The 14498-nt window shown below is 38.3% G+C and overlaps 2 protein-coding genes across 2 annotated transcripts in view; one reads left to right on the forward strand and one right to left on the reverse strand.

Annotated features, from left to right (window-relative positions):
- Positions 1-2147, reverse strand: part of cyp17a2 (cytochrome P450, family 17, subfamily A, polypeptide 2) — a 6778-nt gene extending 4631 nt beyond the window's left edge. Inside the window, exons 1-2 of the mRNA XM_026199804.1 lie at positions 1616-2147; positions 811-949 (exon numbers count right to left, since the gene is read on the reverse strand). Coding sequence (XP_026055589.1) covers positions 811-949; positions 1616-1927 — 451 coding nt within the window. The 5' untranslated portion in view covers positions 1928-2147. The remainder of the gene's footprint in view (positions 1-810; positions 950-1615) is intronic.
- An 8165-nt stretch (positions 2148-10312) lies between these two features.
- On the forward strand, positions 10313-13116 carry LOC113041340 (early growth response protein 1-B-like). The gene is made up of 2 exons (XM_026199807.1): positions 10313-11206; positions 11399-13116. The coding sequence occupies exons 1-2, from the start codon at positions 11110-11112 to the stop codon at positions 12364-12366; spliced, it is 1065 nt and encodes a 354-aa protein (XP_026055592.1). The 5' UTR covers positions 10313-11109; the 3' UTR covers positions 12367-13116.
- The last annotated feature ends 1382 nt before the right edge of the window (positions 13117-14498 follow it).

Genomic DNA, 14498 nt, shown 5'->3' on the forward strand with positions numbered 1-14498 from the left:
AGTTTCTATCACAATTCTAAGTTTACATCGTAATTCTAAGTTTATATCACAATTCTAAGTTTACATCGTAATTCTAAGTTTATATCACAATTCTAAGTTTACATCGTAATTCTAAGTTTATATCACAATTCTAAGTTTACATCGTAATTCTAAGTTTATATCACAATTCTAAGTTTACATCGTAATTCTAAGTTTATATCACAATTCTAAGTTTACATCGTAATTCTAAGTTTATATCACAATTCTAAGTTTACATCGTAATTCTAAGTTTATATCACAATTCTAAGTTTACATCGTAATTCTAAGTTTATATCACAATTCTAGGTTTACATCGTAATTCTAAGTTTTATATTGCAATTCTAAGCTTATATTGCAATTTTGAGTTTATATCACAATTCTTAGTTTATATTTTGCAATTAAAAATGTATATTGCAATTCTGAGTTTTTAACTTGCAATCAAGTTTATATCTCACAATTCTAAGTTTATATCGCAATTCTGTTTATATCGAAATTCTAAGTTTATATCTTGCAATTTTGAGTTTATATCACAATTCAGAGTTTACATCTCACAATCATAAGTTTACATTGCAATTCTTAAAAAAAGTCTGAATTATAAGATCAAGAGTCACAATTACCTTTTTTTATTTTTTTTATCCCATGGCAGTAACGGGCTTCCATAGGATACAAATCTCATGAAGTCCCATGATCATGATGCCACTCATTTACTTTAATCACAATCTGAAAACAATCTGAAACACTTTTTGGTTTAAATAGAATGAATTTCCAGGCTTTAATGCCGGTTTGGTTTACCAATGGTCTGTAGTTTGCTAGATCCCTCTCCAAACAAAGTGAAGGAGTTGTGCACCAGACGCCGATGGTTCTTCCACAACGGACTGTAGTCTGCAAACGCAATATCCTTCCCACCCTGAGTCAACACATCTGTGGTCACCTTTGGAAACCAGAGCGAGAGATTAGAAACTAAAGGGAAGTTTAGAATTGCTCATTTAAACCTACTTCAACATATACAGATCATATTTTACCCCAAAAGCTAAAAGGAAAATAATGTTTTGCACTACTTTTACACAATTAAGCATTTAGTCATTTTAAAGTCATTTAATCATTTTCATCTTAAATTTTATTACTAAAATATCTATAAACATACATTGTCATTACTCTAATGTAAAAGATTATTAATTCTAAAGTATTTATGCGTAATGATAACATTTCTTATATTGCATTTGGATTAGTGTGTAAAGTTTAGAAGAAAAAGAACAAAAAGAGGCAAAGTTTTGAAAATGTGTGTAAGCCGTTGAAAAAAAACTGTAATAGATTTAAATTATATTAAATCTTTTAAAAATAAAAAATTAAATATTATTTACATTTATTACAATAATATTTATAAAAGAAATCATATATCATATCATCATAATTTATTAAAGTAATGCAAAAAAATAAATAATAATAATAATCGAAATGGAAAACTTTCTATATGCAAAATATACAATCTTATTTTTTCCCCTTAGTTTAAGGGTGCAATCTGTCTTGGACAATTTTTTTTCATGAGACTGACTATCAACACAATATTACAGTATAGGTCTCAGACCGTCGTGCTCACCATCTTGGGCCGTCCGGCGAACTCTCGGCCGCGCTGAAGCAGCACTTCTCTGACCAGACTGATCTCGCTGACCACCAGTGTGAAGTGTGGTCCGGAGTACAGGCCAAACAGAGGGCCGTACCTGTGTGACAGCTGTGTGAGGAGCAGGTGAGGAGGCAGAGACGAGCGCAGGTGCAGTAGACTGCCCAACACCGGCACCCTCGGCAGACATGGCACCGAGCGCCGTCCCAGCATGCATCTGGCCAGCAGCAGCAGCAGCAGCAGCAGAACAATGCAGCAGTACACACTCACTGAACACATGATGCTCTTCATTAACCTACAGACTCACGCTCCCAGAGCTCATATAACTGCTCAGCGGACCAGCCTTGGTTTGGGGTTGGAGGTCACAGAAACCCTGAGGTGTCTGACCAATGACAGAGCAGATCTGATGACTGCTAGTTAACCGTTCATTTACCAGTGCAGTGACTTCAAAAGAATATTTTATGCATTGCAAACTTGGAGTTTTTTCCAACTACTTACACACAAATTCTTTCCTTGTCACACAGTTTCTGAAAGCTGACACTCAAACAGAAGAAGCACACACCAAATCTGCAAAACCAGAGTCAGTTTTCAATTTCATAAAAACATTTTGCCTACAGTTCTCTATGTAATACATACAAATCTAACAGGAAGTAATATTACAGGAAAGGTGTTTGAAAATGTTTTTGAGATGTTTTTGTGATATTTTGAATGCAGAGCTTCAATTTGAAAGAGATGGGTTTTGCATTTTGTGTGTGCGAGTCTTGGATTTGTGTGTAAAGTTTTGAAAAAAAGAGGTAAAGTTTTGAAAAGGTGTGTGTAAAAGAAGTAAAAAAAAAAAGATAACAATAAAAAATAAAAAGAACCAACTTCAGTTAGTCTAGGTGCATTTTGTTTGGTTGCTTTTGACAGAACTAAAATGTATTTTAAAAGTATACAGAAACTTACAAGTAAATATAAATGTAACGCTTCACAGAATAAAAAAGAACAAAATTAGATACAAGTATCAGTTTAATTTAGTTTAGTTTAAAATAAAAATGGAAATTAATTTAAATTAGTAAATGTAAATTTAAATTGCATAGACTAAAACAGGAAAACAACATCATACGTTTTGAATTAAAAAGTTATAAATTATAAAGTAAAATTCTATAGATTAATAAAAAAGAATTTAAAATAGAAAACAGGATTTTAATTAAATAAGTAAAAATAAAGTAATAAAAAAAACATGAAACATATTTTGCAACATATAATTTAATTTAAAAATGTAATTAAATTAAAAAACAAGATACAGGTTTTGCATTAAAATAGTAAATTTAAAGTAAAACTACAGACAAAAAAAAAATTAGATATATTTAATAAAAATCTATTTGATTTTAATCTTGATTAGTTTACTTTGATGAGTAAATACTGTAAAACTGGATAAACCAAAGCAAAAAAAGATGCAAGTTTTGAAAAATATAGTAAATTAGTAAATATAAGATAAAACTGTATAAGAAAACAAGATTTGTAATTTAAATAATTATATATAAATATATAAATAATTAAATATGAATAGTAAAATATTACCAAAATAGTATTAACAAGATACCAATTTTGTTAATTAAATGTTAAATTAAACAGTATAAACTGTATAAATCTGTACAAACTAAAATAAAAGATTTCACTCACAGGTTTCACTATTGAACCAAGAATTAAAACAATAATAAATATTAAAACAACTTTACAAACCATTTATTTTATTTTTTTAAGGTAAAAGTACTAATTATTACCGTGTCTCTCTGTCTGGTGTGACTGTATTAAACTCTCAAACGACCTTCAGCTCCAAGGTTCGGCATCAGTGTAAACATCTGAATGTTTACCGCAGCATCTGACCTTGAATCTGGGAAAGGACAGAGAGGAAAATACATTTATATCACTCACCATCTCACACACACACACACACACACAGACACACACACACACACACACACACACACACACACACAGACACACACACAGACACACAGACACACACACATGTTCATGTTCATGAATCAGTGTTCACTTAAACTGAAACATTAACTTCTGTTAAATAAACTCTGTGTGTGTGTGTGTGTGTGTGTGTGTGTGTAAATGTGAATTCTGGAAGCCAAATCAAACGTCCCTTAGCAAAATGAAATCATATAAACTTCCCAAAGCATCATGGGAACTGGACAGATTGAGCAGATGCACTGACTCACACATATTAAAATCATTCGTGTGAATGAAAGCCTTTAGTGATGAACACAACACAGAGAACACAAATCAATCACAGCTGTGCTTTTCTCTCGTCTGCACTGGTTTCTCTCCGGCTGGATGTGTTTCTGGCCCTGATGAAGATGTTTTCAGAGTCATCGAGGCTTTCAAAGCATTTCTCAGTCACTTAGTCAGTCAAGGACACACACACACACAGAGAGAGAAAACACCCACATGTGCAAGAATAAAAGTTAGCGCTCTATATATATATGTGTGTGTGTGTGTGTGTGTGTGTGTGTGTGTCAGGCGGTGATGCTCGTGTGTGGGAGGAGTGAAGCTGAGTCTCTTCTCTCTCCGTCTTACACAACACACAGAAACACACACCTCTGATCTGGGGTCAGTCTTCATCATCGGGCTCGTCTCAAACCCTCCGCAGAAACACCATCACATACAGCACAGGTTAACCCTCAGAAACAAGTACGGATGGATTTTTAGCATGTTTTCAACATAACATAACTGTATTTTTTAGAAATTGAGATTTATGCATCATCTGAAGCTGAATAAATTATCTCTCTATTGATGTGTGGTTTTTTAGGAGGACAATATTTGTCTGAGATACAACTATTTGAAAATCTGGAACCTGAGGGAGCACAAAAACATCTATTTAGTGTTTTAAAAGGCCTTCTTCATTAATCAATGTCCTCCCGTAACGTCAGCATGCCCTATATCAGGGACTTATGCATTTACCTTGAACAGTCGAAACACGTGGATTAAGAAAAAGAGGTTAAAAATCCCACCGGGACATGAGCTGATTCTGAAGAACAGAAAATAATACTTTTTATAAGAACATAAGTCAACCATCATATCACCAGGTTCCACTTTTTACCATATTTTTACATTATGTGACACCAATTTTGTTTGTTTGAACATACTGTATGAGGATTTCAATTAAAATGTATCAATAACTACTAAGATGGAACGCAGTATACCTTATGTTTCACCGCAAAATAGCTTTGAATGTGTAAGACTTCAGATTCAAATTGACCCTTTTGGATAGTTTTTGTGATCTAGGGTCACATATGTTGCATCAGTCATAAATTAAAGGGTAGTGTATAGTTTTTACTTACAAAAGACGTTATTATACCAAAATCTGAGGTAACGAGCTAGCTAGCATTCAGGGTTTTGCTGCTTTTACAGGGTATCTTCTGTTTGCACATGTATTCTTGTCATCACAAGCGTGAGATCCACACCTCCAGCACGCGGGGGCGAGCCTGTATTTTTGGCGGGAATGCCTCTCGTTACCGGGAACGGGCTGCCCCGGAGCACGCCCACGCCTCGACGGTTCAGGGCTCTGTAACGATAGAGATGTCGCCAAAAAACAGATGAATCACGTGCGACAGGCTGTCACAGGAGACTATAGACAGAGCCTTGTTTGGACTCGGTTACCGGAAGCAGAAAATACAATGCGCTGCAAGACGATAATGACATTTAACCTCAGCATGCAATCAAAGCACAAAACCTGTCATATTGATACACAGGGCCGTGCACAGACCTTTTGAGGGGCATGTGCTGAAACTGAAAAAGGGCACCCCCCCCCCCCCCCCTTTTTTATATCAAGATTATTTAGTAAGCCTGCATAAAAGGAAGAAATGGTCACATCTTCATGACAAATTCAATAACACAGAATAATAGTCTCAAAAGCTTTAGATTTATTCACGATTAATAACAACCATAATAATAATATAGATAAACAGGGTTTTAAGGGCTTCTTTAAACCTAATACAACAGCAACCTTCTGTGAGCCATGTATCTGGCAAAAAATTGATACTGTGGTGGACCAGGGATGTTGGTCTCTCGAAGGTCTCTTATTCACTACACTTTCCCCTAAAATAAGCCAGCAATGAAAAAAATAAATAAAAATAGTGTGAAAAGTACAGTTGCAGTGAAAAGCATTTCTGAAGGATCACGTGACACTGAAGAGTACTAACTGCAGTAATGATGCTGAAAATTCAGCTTTGATCACAAAAATAAATTACATTTTAAAATATTCAAATAGAAAACAGTTATTTAAAATTGTAAAAATATTACACAATATTACTGATTTTGCTGTATTTTGGATCAAATAAATGAAGCCTTGGAATTAATCACGAATTACATTCTGTATGATTAAAATATAAAGATTTCAGTGATCTTCTGTAATTTTTTTTTTTTTAGTTACTACTACATTACTGTAGTAAAACCATGTTTTACAACATTTTATAAAGAGAGTATACAGAGAATATACCATAACATGATTAGCCTAAATGTTAATAAATTAAGTGTATCAGCAATCATAAATCAAAGAAGAAATTTCTTAGAAATATGTTATCTAGGTGCACCGGCGGCGCCAGGGGGGGTCTTGGGGGGTCTCAAGACCCTGCCAAAAAATGCCTTGACCCCCCATTTGACCCCCCAGCCTCTTCCTGATTAAAAAAAATATATATTCGGGATAAAGATCCAAAAACGTTTCTCTTCAAACTACGCAGAACAATAATAAATAATAATTATTTCGACATTTATTCATACACTGAACCGAGAAGCGTTTCTGTCGGACGCGTCCGATTCGAGAACCGATGAGCTGATGATAACTGCGCATGCGTGATTCAGCGTGAAGCAGACTGACACAGAGCGCGCATCTGAACCGAACTGATTCTTTTGGTGATTGATTCTGAACTGATTCTGTGCTAATGTTATAAGCGCGGGTAAACCAAAGGCTTGAATGAAGGGCAATCATCGCCAATGACGGCATTACATCGAGCGCAAAAGAACCGGTGAACCATTTTTTTTTCAGCTGGTTTATTTGATCGAATTGTCCGAAAGAAGCACCTTCTCCTTTGCCCCTTAAATGCCCTTTTGTCAAAGCAAAATTTCCTCAATTTTTTTTTGAAATAACATAAACTTTTGTGAATGCCTGCCCACGCCCAATCATAATATTAGTACAATTTATTAATAATAATTTAGCCGTAAATAAAATGACCAACATGATGACCGTTCACCTGGCTACGACCTCATCCAACCAGGAAGATTCCTCATGCTGCACGCGCATTTTTTAATTGCTAGAGGATATTTTCAACATCGTGGCAGCTGGTGAGTGGTGTTTCATTCTCAGCGAAGTGATTTTGGTGTTTATTTACTTATTATTATTTTACAATAACGATGTGATGTGAGAATATGCAGATACGTTGTTTATATTGCGGTGTGTAGCCTGTAGTGTAGAAGTAACACTAGCGTGCTGCTGTTTGAGGGAGAAAAGTTTCACAGGCATCGAGGGGTCTGGTCTTTTTTATGTTATTTGAATAAACTTTTATTATATTACAGTACTTATTTATTTTTAACACGTAAAAATAATTATCACAACACTGGTAAGGCTTATTCAGATTTTCTCATTCTCTGAATTATCATTATAAAAATAAAAACAATTCAGAAATGAATTAAAATATAATTATATTTTAAATGTGATGCAAATATTTTTTCTACAAAAGCAACAGTGTTTACAACAGCAAGACCACTTTAGCCTGTAAACTCAATAATATCTATCTGGAAATAAATGTAAAAATATCAATGTCAATAAAAATGCATAATATACCTGACATGAAAGTGCAGTGTGAAGGATATGAATAACAAATGTAGCCTGTCATTTGTTTACATTGCAAAGGTGTTTTTGTTGTTTAGTAGCAGAAATATGCAGTTATTAGCCATGTCCACTGTATTTTTTGTTGGTTTTCATGAGACCCCCCTTGAAAAGACCAGGACCCCCCCATTGCCCCCCCAATCAAAATTGTCTGGAGCCGCCACTGTCTAGGTGATGAGGATCACTCGTCGCTGTGTAAGTTCCAGTTCGAAACAGCGCGGGGGCGCACCTATTATGATTTTCCGATGGTAAAAACAAATTATATGTTGTTGTATTACTTATCAATATACAGTTTTTGATCAGCGAATGTGTGCAAATGTGATTTTTTTTTCTGTCCGTCATTAAAACGACGACGGCGCCTGCCGCTGCGGGCATCACATTACATTTTCATCTAGGTTACAAACTAGTTTTTGTAGCTATATAGACGGAGCGCTCAGTTTTTCCTGTGGTAAAATGCATTTGGCCAAATTAGCATTTTATAAAAGATGAAATGCTACTATCTGCACAGGCTATTTAAGTGTTGGCTATGTATTGGCTATGACTAGATGGCAAATGCTAGCCCTCTCTCTCAGGCGACGTCCCACATGTCTCAGTGAGTCAGTCAGACATCAAATAAATAAAATATGAGCCTTTATAGACAGTGTTTATTAGTACTTCTTCAAACAACAAGATATTTATTTACCCTTTGCAAAACTTCGTTCAGCTCAGCTGTTGTCTACTGTGCGGCTGCTGTGGAACTTCAGTTGATTTAATGAGAGGGGGCGGAGTTATCAGCTTAGTGACCGCTTGAGGATCGAATAAGATTTACACAAGCTCGTTTTAAGAACTTTCATTTGGTAAAACAGAAAGGCAGACGTGAAGGATGACCAATAGCAGTGATTAAAAAAAAAAAAAACACCACCAAAAAAAGGGCACTTCGGAGTGTAAGGGCAAAAAGGGCATGTGCTCTGCACAGGTTGAGCCCTACCTGTGCACGTGCCTGTTGATACATTTAAAAAAAAAAGATTTATGCATCAATTATGCATATCTGGAATCTGAGGGAGCAAAAAAAAAATCTAGATATTGAGAAAATCATCTTTAAAGTTGTTCAAATTAAGTTCTTAGCAATGCATATTACTAATCAGAAATTAAGTTTTGATATATTTACGGTAGGAAATATACAAAGTATCTTCATGGAACATGATCTTTACTTAATATCCTAATGATTTTTGGCATAAAAGTAAAATGTATAATTTTGACCCATGTACTTATGACTGCTTTTGTGCTCCAGGGACACATTACAGTTTACTGTAAACATGTTCAACATAACATTTTAAATTCATCACGCATCTGTCTCTACACACTGTAGAATACACTCTTAAAAGAATAGTTCACTCAAAAAATGGAGATTTGCTGAAAATGTAGGCTACTCATCCTCAGGCCATCCAAGATGCGTTTGTTTTTTCATCAGATTTTGAGAAATGTAGCATTGCATCAATGTCTCATCAATGGAAGTGAATGGGTGCCGTCAGAATGAGAGTCCAAACAGCTGATAAAAACATCACAATAATCCACAAGTAATCCACAGTACATCAGGGAACATCTGGATGTTTATAACTCAAATACATAGAGTCTATGATAATAACACTTCCTCCAGTGAAAACGTGTTGTGGTCTGAATCAGGAGAGAAATCTGCACAGATCAAGCAGCGTTTAAACAGATCTAAACTAATCTGTGAGAGACAACAGCAGAAGCACTTTTTCACTGGAGGAAGTGTTATTATGATTATAGACTCTATGTGTTTGAGTTAAAATCATCTTAATGCTGGATGTGTTTCAGGTTTTGTCTTCTCCAGATGTTCACTGATGGACTGGAGTGCTGTGGATTATTGGGATGTTTTTATCAGATGTTTGGACGCTCATTCTGACGGCACCCATTCACATCCATTGGCGAGACACTGATGCAATGCTACATTCCTCCAAATCTGACTCTCATTCTCATTCAGAGTTCTTCGGCGAACCAAATCTGATTCTTGGAGTTGTGAGGGAATTGGGACATTTATTTTTTAAGAGTGTAAATCACAAATAAATGCAATGACTTTTCACATGATTCAATTATTTTACGTAGTCAGACAGCTATACAGAAGGATAATGCTTGAATATTATATGCATGCTAAAGTCAGATGATTTTAAAAGAATGGTAAGTAATTAATTCGTTTTTTTCATGTATAACCTGGGGGATCTGAGAGCTAAAACAATCCAGAAGAATCACTGATACTTAAAAAGTGCTTAACACCTGTAAACAGCAACAACAACAAATACATTAACTTGAAAAGCTAAATTGCACAAGATATTACAATTTCTCTTTATTGAATAAAACTGCATGCAGTTTCCCCACTTGTTTAGGCTCCTTTCAAAATGAACCAATTTATTTCAGCAGCGTTGCATTCATCTCAGAATGAAGCTCCACCTGAGTCTCATCATCTAATAAATGAATCTCCATGGGCGCTGAAGGCTGGATGCTGGTTAAATGTCATTATCAAAAGAAACTTCATGACTCATGTTTGAAAATCATAGATGCAGCTGCAGTCCAAATGCGCGCCACGGCTCATTAGGCGATCTGGAGAAATGAAGCGTTACCTAACGCGATAAAATAAAAACGATTCGGAGCAGATGTTATTCTCAGTCACGCTTTTACTGTGTGACGATGATCTTACATCGTTTGCATACATGCAAACATACATGCATAAATCTTTCGACTCATATTAGCCATATGAACGTGCACAAGCATAATAAACGATCTGCTTTTGATTGTCAGGTCGATTTAGCATTAGATTTAGATGCATTATTGCAGGCGGGAAGATCTCATGCATGTGTGTGTATGCAGGACGCAGTGTCGCTGTCCGCGGTGCTGAAATCCTCTGAACGCTGCATCAACTGCACAGCTGATCTAGAACCAGTTTCCTTTACGAAACATCAGGAAAAAGGAGCAAAGTTCATGCAGGCCAGCAGTTACTCGACAGATGGTTGCAGATGCAAAACAGAGGCTTGATATTTGACACATTTCCTGTTACAAATCGGTTTAATCTCCAATATGCAAACAAGGCTAGCTCGTCTGTAGTTAAAAGTCTGTTATATTTGCATTGCATGGGTGTGCATTCTGTCTCGCTGCCGCGGTTTATCGTTTTAACCCATCATATCGTCTGTCAAAAGTCACCCGAGGCTATTTCACTTTGACACTGTTCCATTGCGAACATAATGGCTGCCTGTCATTCAAACGCGCCTCATTTTTCCGCAATGGTCTTCAGGAAAGTCGCCGCTACGTCACGCCCCATGCCCATTTTCGGAGGGGAACCCCGTCACATCCTCTGCCCATATTTGGGCAAGAGCCGTCCAGAGTCAGCACACGGCGGGGAATCCTCCTGCCGACGTAGATGAGCGGTGGGCGGAGCCTCGGCGGAGCCGAACGATATAAAAGCAGGACGAGGAATTCCGGTAAACGAATCGACGGAGACCACAACCTGAAGCAAGCCTGACTGAAAGGGAATCCCAAAGCAGGATTGCCAATTGGAGATAATTCCTTGTGGATTTTGCTCTATTTTCACATCGACATCATGCTGAACACCGTGGACTTCAGCGCTTTGGATCTGCTTTGCGCTCAAACGCTTCCTCTGGAGGAACAATCCGCCGTTCAGAATCAACCTGATGCTGGTAAGCACTGGATTTTATCTTATTCACATTAAATCAGTACATTAACTCCTAAAAGCACCTGATTTATTGATAAAAGAGATCAAATTACATGCAATGCACTGAATGCAACAGCACACTTATAGTTTGCGTTCAAGTCCTGATGCAGTGAGTCAACAGCTTATGTAACGCATCTCTCTCCTCTTCTTCTCACAGCTTGCGGTTTGTTGAAGCCCAAAGCGGAGCCGCTGGATGCCGGTTTCCCCGACTGCTCCAACGATGGCTTCCCGCCGTCACCTCTCACATACACCGGCAGCTTCTACACGGAGACCGGACCGTGCAGCGCAGACGCGCTTCTCAGCATCCTCACCGAGATTGTCGGCATCTCTGACAACTTCTCCGGTAACTCCCGCGGAAGCGCGCTGTCGCGCCAGGAGTCGCTGTTATCCACCGGCAGCTCGCTGGGCTCCCCGGAATCGCTGTGCAACGACTCCTTGGACGAATTCGCGGAGGCGAACTCCCGCGTCAAGAGCGAGTTCGGCGGAGGCAGCTGCTGTAACGGAGGCGATCTGTTCGACGGATTCGCTTCCCACGAGCTGTCAGACCTGGATGACATCATTGACCTGCTTTCACCATTGGGTCCCGAGACCGAATCGGTTTTGGACACGTGGATCAAGCAAGAGCCGCTGGAACAGGCGAGCGCGTTAAACTTCCAGATCCCCGTCGCGGCGCACGAGAACAGCCTCTACCGGACCATCTCATACCCGTGTGCCACGACCGCGTTCCTGGACTCGCTGCTGGCCACCAACACGCGGAGCACCAAACCGCGCGGCAGGAAGGGCGCGGCGCGCGAGAAGCCCTTTTCCTGCCCGGTTGAGAACTGCGAGCGCCGCTTCTCGCGCTCCGACGAGCTCAACCGCCACGTCCGCATCCACACCGGACACAAACCCTTCCAGTGCCGCGTCTGCCTGCGGTGCTTCAGCCGCAGTGACCACCTCACCACCCACATGCGCACGCACACCGGCGAGAAGCCGTTCTCCTGCGACGTGTGCGGGCGTCGCTTCGCGCGCAGCGACGAGAGGAAGCGGCACGGACGCGTGCATCTCAAGCAACTCGAGAGGATGCAGCAGAAGACGGAGCTCCTGGCCGCGGCGTGCGCTTTTTCCCTCCCCGGACTCGCGTAAGCTCGGACGCTTTCAGTTGGTTCAATTCTACCCGAGGTTTATGGCTCGCTCGCACGCACGCGCATGCAACGCATGTAGCTCATGTGCCAGAGCAGCTCTGCAGTCCGAGAACTGGAAGTGGAAGAGTCTATAACAAAGCCTGAAGCGAGCTTGGCACGCGAGGGAACGCTTAAAAACTCTTTGTCTGCAGAGCCAGACGTGTTTCAGCACTTCCGGTGGACAGCGCCTCGTTTAAGTCGCACAAAACCATGTTTTTTTTCGAGAACGTCGCTCTCTCAAACCTCAGATGTTGTTTCTGAAATCTCATGCATGTCTTGATGTGAACGTGTACTTGTTTTACACCGCTCCACCACGCTGGCATGCGACACACGTTGTTGTATTTTGATACATCACTTTATAAAGCACACGAAAAGAGCTCTATATATTTGTACGTTATGACCGTAATTTTGTATCGTCGATTTTCAAGAGAGTATACGAAGAATCTATCTTATAGATTTCCATAAGTGATTGTATTCCACTTTTGACAGTAGAATGTGTCTGGTTGGTTCTTGGGAACCTGAAGCGCTGGAGTATTTAACACTTCAACATCGTAGTTGAGTTGCAGTAGCACACGTGGATGTGCAGATTGGCCTCCTGAGGTCGTTTCGATATTATTGTCTTTCGCCTTTGAAAACTGTTCTTGTGCAATGAAACTCTGTTAAACGCCTTTGAGGCTACTGAATGTTTCAAATAAAACTTTATTTATTGACATTATTCGGAGTCTTCAATGATTATGCCAATACACATGTATGCATTAGGAAGCAAGATCCATACTTTTGTACACAACTCACTATTTAGTGCTACTTTCCACATTGCACAGTAATAGTAAATTAATGTTCCAACTTTTCATATTAACGACGTCAGTCTAGCGCCAACTATTGGCGGACTATAAAACACCAAATCTCTCTGTCTGTATGGTTGTTTTTCTCTCTCTCTCTCTCACACACACACACACACACACACACACACACACACACACATATATATGTTTCTCGAAATTGATTCTGAATAATTCAGATTGCTTTCATTTGTTTATTTCAAACTGTTTTGTGTTATGTTGTCCATTGTTGATAGTTTTCATACTTAAGCTGTGAAAGGGCTCAACACAACACAACTGCAGAACAGGTGCTTCACACACAAACACACACACACACACACACACCGGTCAGAGTTTGAGACCAGAATGATTTATTATGTTTTTTTTTTATCACACAAATAAATGATATTTTAAAGGATATTAAAATAGAAACCATTATTTTATATATTTTATTTTGATAAGTTTGAATTATTACTGATTTTTGACTGTAGCATCACTACAAATAGCCGCGTGTCGACAGCAGGTGGCGCTGTTGCTCTATAATCCCCTGCAGAGACACTGAAATACAACCTTTTTTTTGTTTCAAACAGTTCCTTGAACAATAATAAATGAAGTACCTGAAGCTGACAATGAAGTAAATGTATAATAATTAGCACAGATGATTAATTTAGCGCTGTAAACGCGCGTGTGAGGGGCGGAGACGCGCCGCGGAGCGTCAGACGCGCGTGAGGACCAAACACAGCAGAACGGTAGGAAACTTCACTCCTCTTATTATTTCTCTTTTACTATAGCGATTTATTTTTAGATACTTGATCGGAGTCTTTCATAGAGTTGTTTTATAAACGCAGTAACTTTGAAATCAGCTCTGAAAGTTCCTGTAAGTGTTTAAAAACTAGTTATGATTTAATAACGTGTTGAATGAATTTGGTATTCTAAATTTTTTTTACATAGAGGTTATTAATGTAGGCTGAAATATAGTGTTTTGTTTATAGTATAAAAGTGATCTTATGGTGCATTGCTCGTTAAAAGTTAGGCTGTTAATATAATATAGAGGAAGATCAATCGTAATTATTTTTACTATATTAAAATGCATTTATTTTTTTCATTCGTTAGTCGAAGTTTTCAGATCGGCACTTCAGAGTCTGTTTGTAATTTTTTAAAATTCAGATCTGGACATCGGAGCAGGAAGTTTTTGTCAAACAGTTCATTGGTGATTAATGAATATATGGACCTGAGGCTTTTTTTTTTAACCTGTCGATGTGATTTTTAATTTATT

This window comes from Carassius auratus, chromosome 23 (genome assembly GCF_003368295.1).
Source record: "Carassius auratus strain Wakin chromosome 23, ASM336829v1, whole genome shotgun sequence".
NCBI lineage: Eukaryota > Metazoa > Chordata > Actinopteri > Cypriniformes > Cyprinidae > Carassius > Carassius auratus.